Raw genomic sequence first — 14578 nt, 5'->3', positions numbered from 1 at the left:
TGTTTCTGGGACTGCCTTGTCAGTCTGCGGGCACAAGTCCATGGATGGTTGAACAGCATGCCTACTTTTACCTACGGAGAGGCCAAGCATTAATCAGTGCCCCCATTTCCACACATAAAAGGCAGTTTTGAGTGCAGAAAGGCCTTTCACTATCGCCCTGCTCTTTCTTAAATCTTTAATTTATGGTTTTTAAGTTTTTTTCATTTTTATTGTCTTTGGTTCTTGTTTGGCTCAAAGTCATAGTGAAAACTTTAGTGCAAAAGTTGTACGTGTAGCCATCTTAAAAAGAGGTATTCGAGGGGGCATTTCAGACATGGTTGGAAACTACATACATACGTTTAAGTTTAAAAAATGTAGGCATACATGAGGCATGCCACTAACATGAGGGTTTTATGCCAGGATTCAACATCTCTTAAATGTACATGTGTACTTTTAAATTTTAATCGCATAAAAAACCAATTCAAACACAATATACAATAATACTTTGGGCCCAACAGTCATAGTTATCCAGCTATGTAATTTAGCCAGATAGAACTTATCTGGCTGACTTACACGGGATATTCAGCAGCACAGTTATGCTTATCTAGCTAAGAGGCGACCACTAAGCATAGCTGAATTTTCAGCAGCTGCCCGATAAGTCACTATTTATCCAGCTATGTAGCGCTGAATATCAATCTCCTTGGGGTTAAAAATCCATTAGGTTTGTGTGGGTTGAGAAGTACACACTGTCTTTTGCAGTTAGATGCCTTCTTGAACATTTACCGCTTGGAACATAGAAATATAGACTATGATGATAGCAAGAACCACAAACCCCTGTCCAATTTAATTCTTATGCAGTGACATAGGTCATAATTATGGAATGAAGGGGGGGTCATTTTCTAAAGGGATCGCACGCGAAAAGGGACTTTTCGCACTAGATCATGGCGGGTTCTGGGCGGCATCTGCACCAGAAGGGGAGGTGTCGGGCGGCACTGGGGCAGACACTGCGAAGACATCGTTGACGGCGAAAAGGTAAGGACACTTATCGCCGTCATTTACTTTACAATAGCACCACCTTTCACGGTGGCGCTATTGGTTTGCGAAAGCCGGCAGCGATAGCACCGTGGTGGTGCGATTGCTGCTGGCTTTCGCAGGCCCGCCCCCCGCTTCGCCCCCCCTGCCCCCTGGTACCGCGCGATTCACAGAGCCGCGCGACGATATAAAATCTAGCCCTAAATTTTCAGTTTTTATTCTATTTTCTCTGCGATTTTTGAGTGCTTACTATAATGAATAAAAACAGGACAAAAATCATTGGGAAAAACGACTCTTTCATTTTTATTTGTTATAATAAACACTGCTAAATTCCACTGAAAAATAAAATAAAAAGTGAAAACGAAGGTCCCTAGCCATAATTGATCTTTGGTCTTACCTTGCTCCTCCATGCTTTGCCCAGGTTTTCATGATATCGGTTATTGTTCATGCCTCCGAAACATCCAAATATCCACTACCCTTTGCATGAAGCAATCTCTTCTGATGTTGCTCTGGTCCGCATACATGACCTCTTGTTCTAGAGCTTCTTTTCCACTTAAATATGTTTCCTTCTTGTGCATTATTTCAACTTTTTAGGTATTTGAACGTCTCTGTGATATTTTTCCTCTGCTCTAGGGTAAGTCTTGTTTCATAGAGCTTTTGGTACAGAACATGCACCATTTTGGCAGCCTCATAATTTTTTTATCCTTTTGGAGGTTCAGCCTCCAGAACTGGGTACAACAATGAAGATGAGGTCTCACTATTGACAGGTGCAAATGCATTATCACTTCTCTTTTTTATTCATTATTGATCCTAGTATTACTCAGGCTCTGGCCACTAACTTATTACACTGTTTCAGTATTCATTACCTTGAGATCCTCAGAAAGGATAACCCTGAGGTGTCTCTCTTGCTTGGTGTATATGAGACTGAGGTTCATCACCTAGCTATCGTCTTCATTCCACTATTGACACAGTAGTGTAACCCCCTTTCCCCCAACACACACATGCCCACTACATCTTCAGTATTAATAAGGGAAGCAAAAGCATTTGGAGAGGATAAGAGGGCTTTTTGTTTATTAGCCCAGAAAATCATGTTGTGGCTTGGCAGCTTAATGAGCCTTATGGGCCACCGAACTACACTTGTTCAGTTGATCTTTTGTTTCATAATTGATTTCCCTTCACCCAGCCAAAAGCTTTAATTAAAGGACAGAATTCATCTCTTGCATTGCACAAAGGTTTTCAGCAGTGGGCCAGCAACGTTAGGCAGTTTTAGAAAAGTGTCCTGTGGGTTATCTCTTTACGCAGTTCACTTCATGAGTGTTAGATTCAGCAGGCAGACCTGCTAACCTGCCAAGCCTAAGATTTAGAGAGAGTAAGCCTTATTTAAAAAGGGAGTTTTCCCATTCTTTTCCTATGGAAAGTATCTTTATTGTTAAGGAGAATAGTGTCTTACTCAAGAATGATACAGAGAGTAATTTTCAAAAGGATTTACATGCCTTAAAACTGGGTTTTAAACATGTAAGTGCACTTAACACAGGCAAGTGGCTTTTGACAATTGCTACCATAGTATGTTACATGTACACATGTAACTCTATTGCAAATTACCTCCTTAGTACTGCTTGAAACAACCCCTTCCTTCCCTGTATACTGTAAATAAGTCTGCTTCACAAGATGAGATTGTATTCCTGCAGCTGGATCCTGGTGGTTGCCCAAAAGGGTGGCAGTGTGGATAAAGTGTGGGGTTGTTGCCAGGGTAGCAAAGGTGATAGTGGAGGCCTGGGAAAAGCACAGAATGTTTAAAAAAAAAAAGTAATAGCTCTTTGCAACAGTTGGTATAATATGGGAGGAAAAATGCTGATGATTAAAGATTCCAGAGCAATTTTCACCGAAATCAGCACCATGCATCAGATTTAGAATCTGACCCTCCTCCCCCTTCTTCTCCACCAAACTGTGACAATAAGTAGACAAAACAGATGGTTTCCGTGTCCATTCTCTTCCTTCTCACTTCTCTTCCTGCTCTTGCACCTTCATCCATAGAAAATATATCCTCACCAGTGAGGGTGGGATAACTAGAGTGAGATCTAGCATAAAACTGGTCAGTTGGAAGAATATCCCAAGCACAACAGAAAAAATACAAACATCCTAAAAATGAATCAAAATAGTAAACTGTAATCCAATGTAAAAACTCTTAAGGTCTTGAGTTCTTGTCTCAAAAGTCTTAATCCTTCTCTTCACCCATGCTGTTAACTGCTTTCCTAGGCAAAAAGATCTTTGATCCAATCCTTTGGTATACCAGGGTTATGCCCTTCCCACTGGAACTGTTAAATCAAATCCAAAAAATCTTCTCCTGGAGGAATCACTAGCTATTCTTGACTCCAGCTGCACTCTCCAAGATGCCTTCCCACATGCTTGAGATGCAGTGGGGATTAGAGATGTGAATCATGTGATCGATCGTCTTAACAATCGATTTTGGCTGGGAGGGGGAGGGAATCGGATCGTCGCAGTTTGGGTTTTTTAAATATCGTGAATATCGTGTAAATCATGTAAATCGAAAACCGGCACACTAAAACATCCCTAAAACCCACCCCGACCCTTTAAAATAAATCCCCCACCCTCCCGAACCCCCCAAAATGCCTTAAATTACCTGGGGTCCAGTGGGGGGGGGAGGGGAAGGGGGAGGGCGGGAAAACCGGCACACTAAAACAACCCTAAAACCCACCCCGACCTTTTAAAATAAATCCCCCACCCTCCCGAACCCCCCCCAAAATGCCTTAAATTACCTGGGGTCCAGAGGAAGGGTCCCGGTGTGATCTTTTACTCTCGGACCTCCGGTGCATTGTAGAAATGGCGCCGGCGCTACCTTTGCCCTGTCATATACAGGGCAAAGGTAGCGCCGGCGCCATTTTGTTTTTTTGTCCCCCGACGGCAGGAGCGAAGGAGATTGCTCCCGGACACCCGCTGGACCCCCAGGGACTTTTGGCCAGCTTGGGGGGGCCTCCTGACCCCCACAAGACTTGCCAAAAATCCAGCGGGGGTCCGGAACGACCTCCTGCAGTCGAATCGTGTTGCCGTACGACCGGCGCCATTTTGGTTATTTACACTTTCGAATAATAGAAGGACCAAGTTTTCTTACTTGTCACAGTTTTAAAAATGCCAGTCAAACTATTTTATTTACCTGCACTTTGAAATTAAAATCTGATTCCATAACTTTGCCCAGATTTCTCACCATTTCTGAGCAGGTTAGCCTTTCCCCTTCCAAAGTGATTTAAGGAGGAGCAGTAATTATGGATAATAATAACTGGGCATTAGCCAAACGTTTTATTCTTAAGAACATAAGAAATTGCCATGCTGGGTCAGACTAAGGGTCCATCAAGCCCAGCATCCTGTTTCCAACAGAGGCCAAACCAGGCCACAAGAACCTGGCAATTACCCAAACACTAAGAAGATCCCATGCTACTGATGCAATTAATAGCAGTGGCTATTCCCTAAGTAAAATTGATTAATAGCCGTTAATGGACTTTTCCTCCAAGAACTTATCCAAACCTTTTTTGAACCCAGCTACACTAATTGCATTAACCACATCTTCTGGCAACAAATTCCAGAGCTTTATTGTGCGTTGAGTGAAAAAGAATTTTCTCCAATTAGACTTAAATGTGCTACTTGCCAACTTCATGGAATGCCCCTTGGTCCTTCTATTATTCGAAAGTGTAAATAACCAATTCACATCTACTCGTTCAAGAACTCTCATGATCTTAAAGACCTCTATCATATCCCCCCTCAGCCGTCTCTTTTCCAAGCTGAACAGCCCTAACCTCTTCAGCCTTTCCTCTTAGGGGAGCTGTTCCATCCCCTTTATCATTTTGATTGCCCTTCTCTGTACCTTCTGCATCGCAACTATATCTTTTTTGAGATGCGGCGATCAGAATTGTACACAGTATTCAAGGTGCGGTCTCACCATGGAGCGATACAGAGGCATTATGACATTTTCCGTTCTATTAACCATTCCCTTCCTAATTATTCCTAACATTCTATTTGCTTTTTTGACTGCTGCAGCACACTGAGCCGACGATTTTAAAGTATTATCCACTATGATGCCTAGATCTTTTTCCTGGGTGGTAGCTCCTAATATGGAACCTAACATCATGTAACTACAGCAAGGGTTATTTTTCCCTATATGCAACACCTTGCACTTGGCCACATTAAATTTTCATCCGCAAATTTGATAATCTCACTCATCGTATTCCTTTCCAGATCATTTATATATATATATTGAAAAGCACCGGTCCAAGTACAGATCCCTGAGGCACTCCACTGTTTACACTGTTCTTCCCTGATTTCATTTACCATGCAGGGAATAAGCCCAGAATGCAACAAGCGGGTCCTGTTACGTGCTCCAGCAGCACCCTCTCTAATAGTACACCATGTCTTTTCTTCCGTGAGACCTGCGCATGAACTTTATGGAACAGCAAACACTGTGCTGAGTCTTGAGAGGCAGCTGTGGCCTGAGTCAGCTGCCGCTGCTGCACCAGAAAGGGAGGGAAAGAGGGAGTGGGTTGCAGGAGAGGGGAGAGAAGAGCGAAGGGGAATGTGTAGTGGGAAAAGAAAGCAAGGGTGAATAGATAGTGCGGGAGAGAGGAGAGTGATGAGGATGTATGGTCTAGCCGAAGCGGCTTGATGTGCCATTCAATACTATTGGAGCCCCTACAGCTCGACCTATGGTCCTTCCCGGCGCAGCTTGTTGAAAAACGGTTCCGTGTAAGACCTATTAGTTAAACCGCAGTGCCATCCTAAAGTTGTTGAATAAAACTCTGCCTTTTTCATATTCTGAATGTTTCTGTGGACTCTGATTATTTGCCAACTAGCCTCTTGATTGTTCCAAGATTAGTGGGGCAATAATGAGAGAAAAAGAGACTGCAGATAGCAGGACAGATGGGAGGGGTAAAAAGAGACTGGTGACTGGAGTAAAAGCTTGCTGGATGAGGGAGAGGACAGGTACTGGTGGGAGAGTGAGTGATGAGCTAGGGAGCAATTGAGGCTGGTAAAGGCTGGTAAGGGGGTGGGGGAGTCAAACAGGCTGAGTGAAGGGTGGAAGTGAGACAATGAAAGAACCCACACATTGAGCAGCTATTTGCAAATATATCTGTTGAAGGAAGCTGGCTTCAGCACTAAAGAGAAAACGCATTTTTTACAAAAATGTGAACATGAGTTCCCTGGGGTTTTCCTCCTTTGAACAGCTTTGATGGAAGTTGCAGAAAGCTGCACACGCATACACTCTTCCCTGCATAGCTTGCCACTTATTGACCGTGCCTTTATTGTCGTTTGTGCACTAAAATGATCTGGGAAAGGAATGCAGCATCATGAATAAGGATCAGATAGGTAATGAGGATTCTGAGTCCCCAAAGACATCAATATGGAATCGAGTCCAATAAAGAGCAGGGACTGGATCTAAATAAATAAATGGGACAAATAGATTGGATCTATTTATTCATTTCATTTCTTAGTTGCTTATCTAAACATAGCTCCAAGTGACTTACCTCAAATGCCCCAGGCTTTGCTCTTGGTTGTTTTAAGAAAGTGGGGCACAACTTAAATGTGTTAGACTGATTTTTGGATTCATCTCTTCTGATATAAGCGGAACTGTTTTTTCTAAAATTATAGCAGTATAAATATTCAACAGCGTTTCATACTTTTATTAGCATAATTTATTGTTTAACAATTTTCTTGCAAAACAGCTCATTTATAAAAATTGGCCAGATGCTCATGAGGCTGTAGTTGGTTGGCTCAGTTTGCTGATTTATGCAAAAAATAACTATAGTTTACACAGCTAAAGACTGAATCCAGGGGAGGGATTTCTTTAAAACCATTGGGTGTGCCTTTTATTCAAAATGTGCAAAGGTGTAAGAGAGAACATTATCAGATCAAAAAAGAATGGAGACTGGTGACAAATGCCTGAAGAGGAAACAAGCCAAGCAAGAAATGAATTCCTTTCCTGAAGAGCTTCAGTAACACCAGGAAATGAGGTTTCCTGTTGCGCATCCTATTTCTAGCAATGTCGCACATTTTTCTTGGAAAATCTAATTTGTTATTTAAAAAACAGAAATTTGTTTCTATAATGAAAAGTGATTGGACGGATATTTATACCTCTGAAGAGTATGAGTAATTTTCATCTCAGTAATAACCTTTGATATATCTTACAGGGATCCCATTATCTCCCAAAGAAAAGTTGGACATCCCGGTGATGTTTTCTCCTGACACCATGAAATTGTTTGAAGCCGTGGTGGTGGTTCACATGGTAAAAGAAAATGGTGAAAACTGGGAGTACAACAGCCTTGAGGATATAGCTAATGAACTGCAAAGGTAATTACTGCAGAGGGTTGGGCAACATTTATTTATTGCAAATGGCAGGCACTAATAGTTACAGAATTTGCATGTACTTTATGTACAAACTGGGTGGGTTCAGGTTCCTGTGCATTGACCATGGTTAAGTATTTTCATTGCTTTTACGTGAATGGATCTTAGAGCATGTTTTGCTAACGTGGAGTTCTTGATCCTGAAGATTTCTTTATTGATGCAAAACCTAGAAAGAGCCATGGAACAGAAAGCGGAAAAGAAGAGCAGCTAATTGCTAAAGAGCATTCAGAATTTTAAGATCCTGAGCTAGGGAAGTGTCTTACAGTGGCGTGTGACCAGTTAAATGGTCCATCTATGTGAGTCCATAAAATATACAAATTCTAAGAGCAGCATTCAGATGGAAGTTATTGTCCAGAAGAAAACCATTTGTTACTTGTAGCAATCATTTATTGAAGAGAATCATTCTTATATTGATTAACTAATTTTCCAGCTTTAAACCTCATTCCCAATACTATAGTATGCCAACATTAATTTTCAGTTAATTATGTTGCATCTATTATATTGTTGTCTACTTCCATGTAAATCTTTGATGAATGGTAATGCTAAAAACAATAGTATACAGCATCAGTTATCCATCAGTAACTTCTTTGTACTGTAATCTTCCTGCAGTGTCAGCATCACAGAGACAGGGGAAATCTCTGGCATTCGCTGGCTCTATCCAATTCATGGTATCCCAGAAGTAACACCTGTTAAACCTGAGCCAGGTACAGATGCTTTTCATATCCCCTATAAAGTTTTAAGCTTTAATATCATCTACCAGTTCTATGGTAAGGGCCTGATTTGCCAAGCATTTTATCCATAAACACAGAACAGGAAAAAAGCCTTACCAAATCAGGCTCTAAGGGCTGCTAGTCTGATAGTTTTAACAGTGCTTACAAAAAGCAAGTTTTTAATGATTGCTATGTATTGAGCCAGAGAATGATCTTTGTTTTAGTTGTACATGTTCTTATCCTGTTACTGTAATATGTTTCTACAAGCAGTCTGTGGGAGAGTCTGCAAAAAGGACAATGATATCCTTCCATCTTTCTGGGCAGATGTGGGGAGCAGTATGTTCATCATGAGAATGTGTTTTACATTGCTATCTACAGCAGTTAAAAATGTTGCATTCTGAGCTGTAGGGTGTTTGTTAGTAATGCACAACTTGGACATCCACATGCTGTACTCCATTCTGTCCACTGAGGTCTAGACATTACTGTTGATCACCAAAGATACCGAACAATCTCATGAATGAGACCTATCTGCTTAATTGGCACTGGTTACTATATACAAGGCTGCTGCTAGTGAAAAGGCAAGATTGGAAAGAATGGAGAGGAAAACAGCATAAGCATGATAAAACAGGAAGTCATCAGAAGTGGAAAGCATGACGACAAAAAAGAAAACATGAATAAAGGAGAGGGAAAGGCAGAAACAGATAGGGACATGAATGGAGAGATGGAGAAAGCACAGGTAAACAAGAAGATCAAAAGCAACACCTGGCAAAGTTTGTAGGCTTTTTTTTTTTTTTTTTTATCAGAGTAAAGTCAGTTCCCTGGCACATAGACATGAGTTTTCCTGAGGCTGCCACTGGACACACAAGGCCACTCAAGTTTTCTTTCCCATTTCTTTCCCAGTTTTCACCCAGGGTTGGATTTAGGGCAAAAGACACCCTGGGTGAAAAATGTCCCCCTCGACCAGTCCTCTCTTAGGCTGTGGCAGAATGGGATATGCTGCAACCATGCAATTGTTCCCTTCAACCACAGTGGGATGGGATCCGCCATGGCCCCACTGGGCCTCTCCTCTTCCATCCTCACAGCCAGGCCGAGTGTGTCTTTGGCTGCAACAGGATGGGACCCACCACTGCTAAGCTGGATCTTTCCTCCTCTGTCCCAACAGTCCTCAGAGCATCTCTCAGCTGATGGTGCCTTGGGCAAGCAGCCAGCTCACCCACCCCAAAACCAGCCCTGTTCTCAGCTCTGTTCCCTGTCCCTCCATCTCCTTCCCTTCAATTCCCCTTGCAGTTACCTTTAAATGAACAAATTAAACAAACCTGCAGAAATGCCTTTGTTAATAGGGATGTGAATCGTTTTTCGACGATTAAAATTATCGTCCGATAATTTTAATATCGTCTTAAACCGTTATGGAACACAATACAATAGAGATTCTAACGATTTATCGTTATAAATCGTTAGAATCGTGAGCCGGCACATTAAAACCTCCTAAAACCCACCCCCGACCCTTTAAATTAAATCTCCCACCCTCCCGAACCCCCCCCAAATGACTTAAATAACCTGGGTGTCCAGCGGCGGTCCGGAACGGCAGCGGTCCGGAACGGGCTCCTGCTATTGAATCTTGTTGTCTTCAGCCGGCGCCATTTTCCAAAATGGCGCCGAAAAATGGCGGCGGCCATAGAACAACACGATTCCACGGCAGGAGGTCCTTCCGGACCCCCGCTGGACTTTTGGCAAGTCTTGTGGGGGTCAGGAGGCCCCCCCCAAGCTGGCCAAAAGTTCCTGGAGGTCCAGCGGGGGTCAGGGAACGATTTCCCGCCGCGAATCGTTTTCCGTACGGAAAATGGCGCCGGCAGGAGATCGACTGCAGGAGGTCGTTCAGCGAGGCGCCGGAACCCTCGCTGAACGACCTCCTGCAGTCGATCTCCTGCCGGCGCCATTTTCCGTACGGAAAACGATTCGCGGCGGGAAATCGTTCCCTGACCCCCGCTGGACCTCCAGGAACTTTTGGCCAGCTTGGGGGGGGCCTCCTGACCCCCACAAGACTTGCCAAAAGTCCAGCGGGGGTCCGGAAGGACCTCCTGCCGTGGAATCGTGTTGTTCTATGGCCGCTGCCATTTTTCGGCGCCATTTTGGAAAATGGCGCCGGCTGAAGACAACAAGATTCAATAGCAGGAGCCCGTTCCGGACCGCTGCCGTTCCGGACCGCCGCTGGACACCCAGGTTATTTAAGTCATTTGGGGGGGGTTCGGGAGGGTGGGAGATTTAATTTAAAGGGTCGGGGGTGGGTTTTAGGAGGTTTTAATGTGCCGGCTCACGATTTAACGATTTTTCACGATATTTTACCCCCCCAAATGGCAACAATACGATTCCCTCCCCCTCCCAGCCGAAATCGATCGTTAAGACGATCGAGGACACGATTCACATCTCTATTTGTTAATATGTAATTCATTCACGTAAAACACAGAAATACCAATCTGCATTAACCTCACATGCAAATGATATTTCAGTTTGGAACAAAGTGCACCAGTTGAAGACAGATGTCACTTGCCAAAAAGTCTTTCAGAGTCAGCCCCTTGAATTACTTTTGCCGAGCTCTGAAACCAAGCTTTTGTGGACCCTATGATTTTCTGCACTAAAGATAATGTACAGAGCAGACACCAGTTTAATTATCAGGTGGCGTTAATGTAAGTGCATGGTTGTTTCCAAGCCTTAAGTTGTTAGAAATTTTTTCACTATTTGTTGATTTAGTGCAGAACTTTCTAATAGTATATTCAAAACAAATATTTGAAGCACATCTGACACTCACAGTACAGTTGTTTGTTGAGTAATAACGATGAATGTCACTTTGTAAACCGTTGTGATCTATACATGGAATGATGGTACATAAAATGTCCAAATAGATAAATAAATAAATATTTATTTATTGTAAATTTTCCCTGTACTAATATACTGCAGCTAGAAGTCATGACATTAGATATATTGGCCTTGGATTTGTGATAAAATATAAAGTTGAGTGATTCCAACCACCTGAGAAGTATAGTTACTAGCAGGGCTGGTGCTAGCTTTTTTGCTGCCCTATGCGATAAAATTACTTGGCTGTGTCCCGTCCTGCCCGTCCCCCGTTTCATTCAATGTCTGTCACTGGCCCATCAAATAAAGCCCAACTCTGTCCTGCAATCTATATTTTTAAAAACTGACATGCTTCCTGACCCCAGAACCCATGGATAGGAAAGGTTATTAGGTACCCTAGGCAAACCTTATAGCCTTGCACCCTCCTCCCCCACATCCTGTATAGACACACAGAATTAAATTATGCATTTATAATACATTTTACATGAAAAAGAGCATTCAAAAGTACAGTCTGTTGAGGCAAAAATAACACAACAATGCATATTTTATTTACATGCACTCCTGTGGTGCCAACCAGAAAACTGCAAAAAAGACACTTGGAACTCCTATGGAATTAGACTTTTTGTAATGCGTACTGGGCTGGCCCTCAGAAAGCCACGAACAAACAGAATTACCATTACAATATAGTAAACCTCCCATACCATAGATAACAACCTTATCTATGATAAGGCAACACCTCACAAATTGTTCTAGGCCCTAGAATACTAATAAAACTCTTATTAGGAAACCAGATCCCTATACAGAAATTACATGCCAACAAAATAGCTCACCTCGATCACATACGCAGAACACAGACAGACTCTCACCAAACAAAGAATAAAGAGATAGAGATGTGAATCGGAACCAGAATCGGTTCGGATTCCGGTTCCGATTCACATGTGGTTTTTTTTCATCGGGCCCGATCGCGGTTTTGTTTATTGGCTGCGCCTGAGCCGATAAACAAAATGATGAATACAAAAATCCAATAATTAAAAAATGTTCTATTCCCCCCAAAATTAAATATTTCAAAAGAGAGAATTATGAAATTACACTCAATAATTAAAACTAATAAAAATTAAAAAATTATCCTGCTCTCCATACCTGTGATCTTCTGATTTCCAGTCACCCTGAGATTGTCGTGGATTGGAGGAGGTAGAGACACCCACATTTATCTACTCTCTCACACACAAGCACAATAACACATTCATTCTCTCATACAATCCCTCTCTCTAGCATACACAGGCTCCTTCTCCCTCACAGATACATTATGTGTGTGTGTGCCTGTGAGAGCCTATATGTGATACATGGGCTCTCAGAGGCACACAAAAATACAGACAGGCTCTCAGACACACACATGCTCTCAGTCACTCACACACATGGCCTCCTGTTGTCTTCGGGCCGTGGTGGGATGAGCTCCACCATGGTCCACTGACCTTCCTGACTGGGGGAGGAGAGCGGAAGCTGTGCCCGGGTACGCACACACATGCAAATGGAACACGGGCTTCTCCGACAGCCACCGGCGGCTTGATCACCAACAACTTGCAGCCTCTCTCCTTCTTCAGCTGCCAGCAGCCTGCGGCCTTTTTTGCTGCTACCGGCTCGCTGCTTCCTCCGGGTGTGCCTGCCTCGTGCAATGCATGGTATGCAGATGCACACCCAGTCATACCAGGCCTGATTACTAGCAATATTCTATTACAGTAATACTTGTCTGTTCAGAAAATGTGAGAAGCCACAGTACTAGAAATGACCACAAAGTGTCAGTATAATGGATTAATGGGAGGTTGCAATACCAGCATTGGCCATTTTGTCATTTCAGAGAGGGAGGGAAGAACAGAGGGGCAAAGGGAGATGGAGGCACAGAGAAGGGGAAAGGACAGAAGGGAACATAGTAGGAGTGTGCAGGATAAAAGTTTCTTACTCAGAATTTTTTTTTAGCAAAAAACAATTTAAGTTAAATTTCTAAAAAATAATTATTGTATTGTAGATATTTGGTTTTATCGCATGTAATCTGAAAAAGAGACTGTATGATCTTAAAAGCTCAGTTATAACAGCATTTTTTTGCTGTCCATTTAGAATGTGTCCCATCCTACAGAGAATCCAGTTTTCTCATAGGACAAGCAGGATGTTAGTCCTCACAGATCGGTAATATCCTCAGATAGAGCCCGGCATGCCACCTATCTGCGTGGCCACACAGGGTCCCTCTTCAGTCTCTTTTTTTCCACGGAGCAGTTGCATCGCAGTTTAGGAGCTCTCTCCAAAATTTTTTCAAATACTCTTCCATCAACTTTTTCTTCCATTTATTCTTCCACGCTGGGTCCCTTCCGCTATCATTTCCCTCCAGCATCTTGGTAGGAACGTTTTCACCATTCTTTGCAGTCGATTCCTGAGCGTGTCGCTTCCTTGTGGCCATCAGCCATCAAACGCTCTCCAGCTTCTTTTCTTGGCGTTGACCGTTTTTTGGAAATGCCCCCAGTGCCCACAGACCATGTCCTTCATGGATCCGCATGAGGTCTGCGTCCTCTGCCTGGGAGCTACCCATGATGTCTATGGGTGCCCTGACCTCGCTTAGATGACTCTCAAGGGCCGTTGTTACCTGCTGGACAAGATGGAGCAGCTTTTTGGCACCAAAAAGTCGGCACCTTCGACTCCAGTGTCAGAGTCCTCAACACCAAAAGGTCGCGGGGACCCCTCCGACTTGACGTCACTGTCCACATCCCGCCCGATCCCCCTTCAGGAAGAAAAGGATTTGGGGGATCGGCCCTCTCCGTCGTCTGACCACTCCAAGGCATCTGGATCATCGACTTCCTCAGCACTGGAGAAGGACGGTCCAAGCACCTGTTGCATCCGTCGGGATCAGACAGCTTCGCCCCTAATGCCTCACCTTTTTCTCGGCTCCTCCCGCTCACCTTGGGAAGATGGCTACTGCTGCGTCTGCAAGCCGCCCTCTCCGGTGTCCCCTGAACGGTTATGGCATTGCCTCCCACCATGTTCCTCCCAAAGGCCTACTAGGGTGCTATGGCGCGAACCTCGGGGGCGTCCCCCTCGAGAGGCGTCAAGACATCCGGGTATTTAGCCTGCCCTTACTTGCTAGCTAATCAAGTTAGCAAGGACTGGGACACGGATTGGACTTGTCCGGTCTAAGCTACTCTGCCGCTTCCTTGCTGCCGCTGGAAGCCCTCTCTGCCCTTCGGGGTAATCTCTAACCTGGGTACCCGCTCCTTGGGCCCCTCTGCTTTCCTTTCAGGGGCCTTACTGAGATCAGGTACTCGCTCCTTGAGGGCCTGCTTTCCCTACCTCGGTGCCTGTTACCATCTACTTCAGCCTGGTGGAATCGCCAAACTTACAGCTACCATCTAGTGAGTAATCTAATTCTTAGTCTGTCTCATCTACAGCTTTGCCGTGCTGGGAAACCTATACCTGGATCTCCCTATACCAACTTGGTGAGACAGGTTCCCTCTGCCAAGGGTCCCTGGACTGCTACCTCTGGTGGTACACAATTGCTGTACAATAAAAGATCTAACTCTGTGTTTGTGCGTCCTGAGTCTAGCCCAGTACTGTGG

The 14578-nt window shown here is 43.8% G+C and overlaps 1 protein-coding gene across 1 annotated transcript in view; it reads left to right on the top strand.

Annotated features, from left to right (window-relative positions):
• CFAP47 (cilia and flagella associated protein 47) overlaps window positions 1-14578 on the top strand; it is a 1765744-nt gene that overhangs the window by 1500872 nt on the left and 250294 nt on the right. The window contains exons 58-59 of the mRNA XM_029603108.1: window positions 7206-7365; window positions 8029-8123. Of these exons, the coding sequence (XP_029458968.1) occupies window positions 7206-7365; window positions 8029-8123 (255 nt within the window). The remainder of the gene's footprint in view (window positions 1-7205; window positions 7366-8028; window positions 8124-14578) is intronic.

This window comes from Rhinatrema bivittatum, chromosome 5 (assembly GCF_901001135.1).
Source record: "Rhinatrema bivittatum chromosome 5, aRhiBiv1.1, whole genome shotgun sequence".
NCBI classification, from domain to species: Eukaryota; Metazoa; Chordata; class Amphibia; order Gymnophiona; family Rhinatrematidae; genus Rhinatrema; species Rhinatrema bivittatum.
This window is presented reverse-complemented; position numbering and strand designations above follow the sequence as displayed.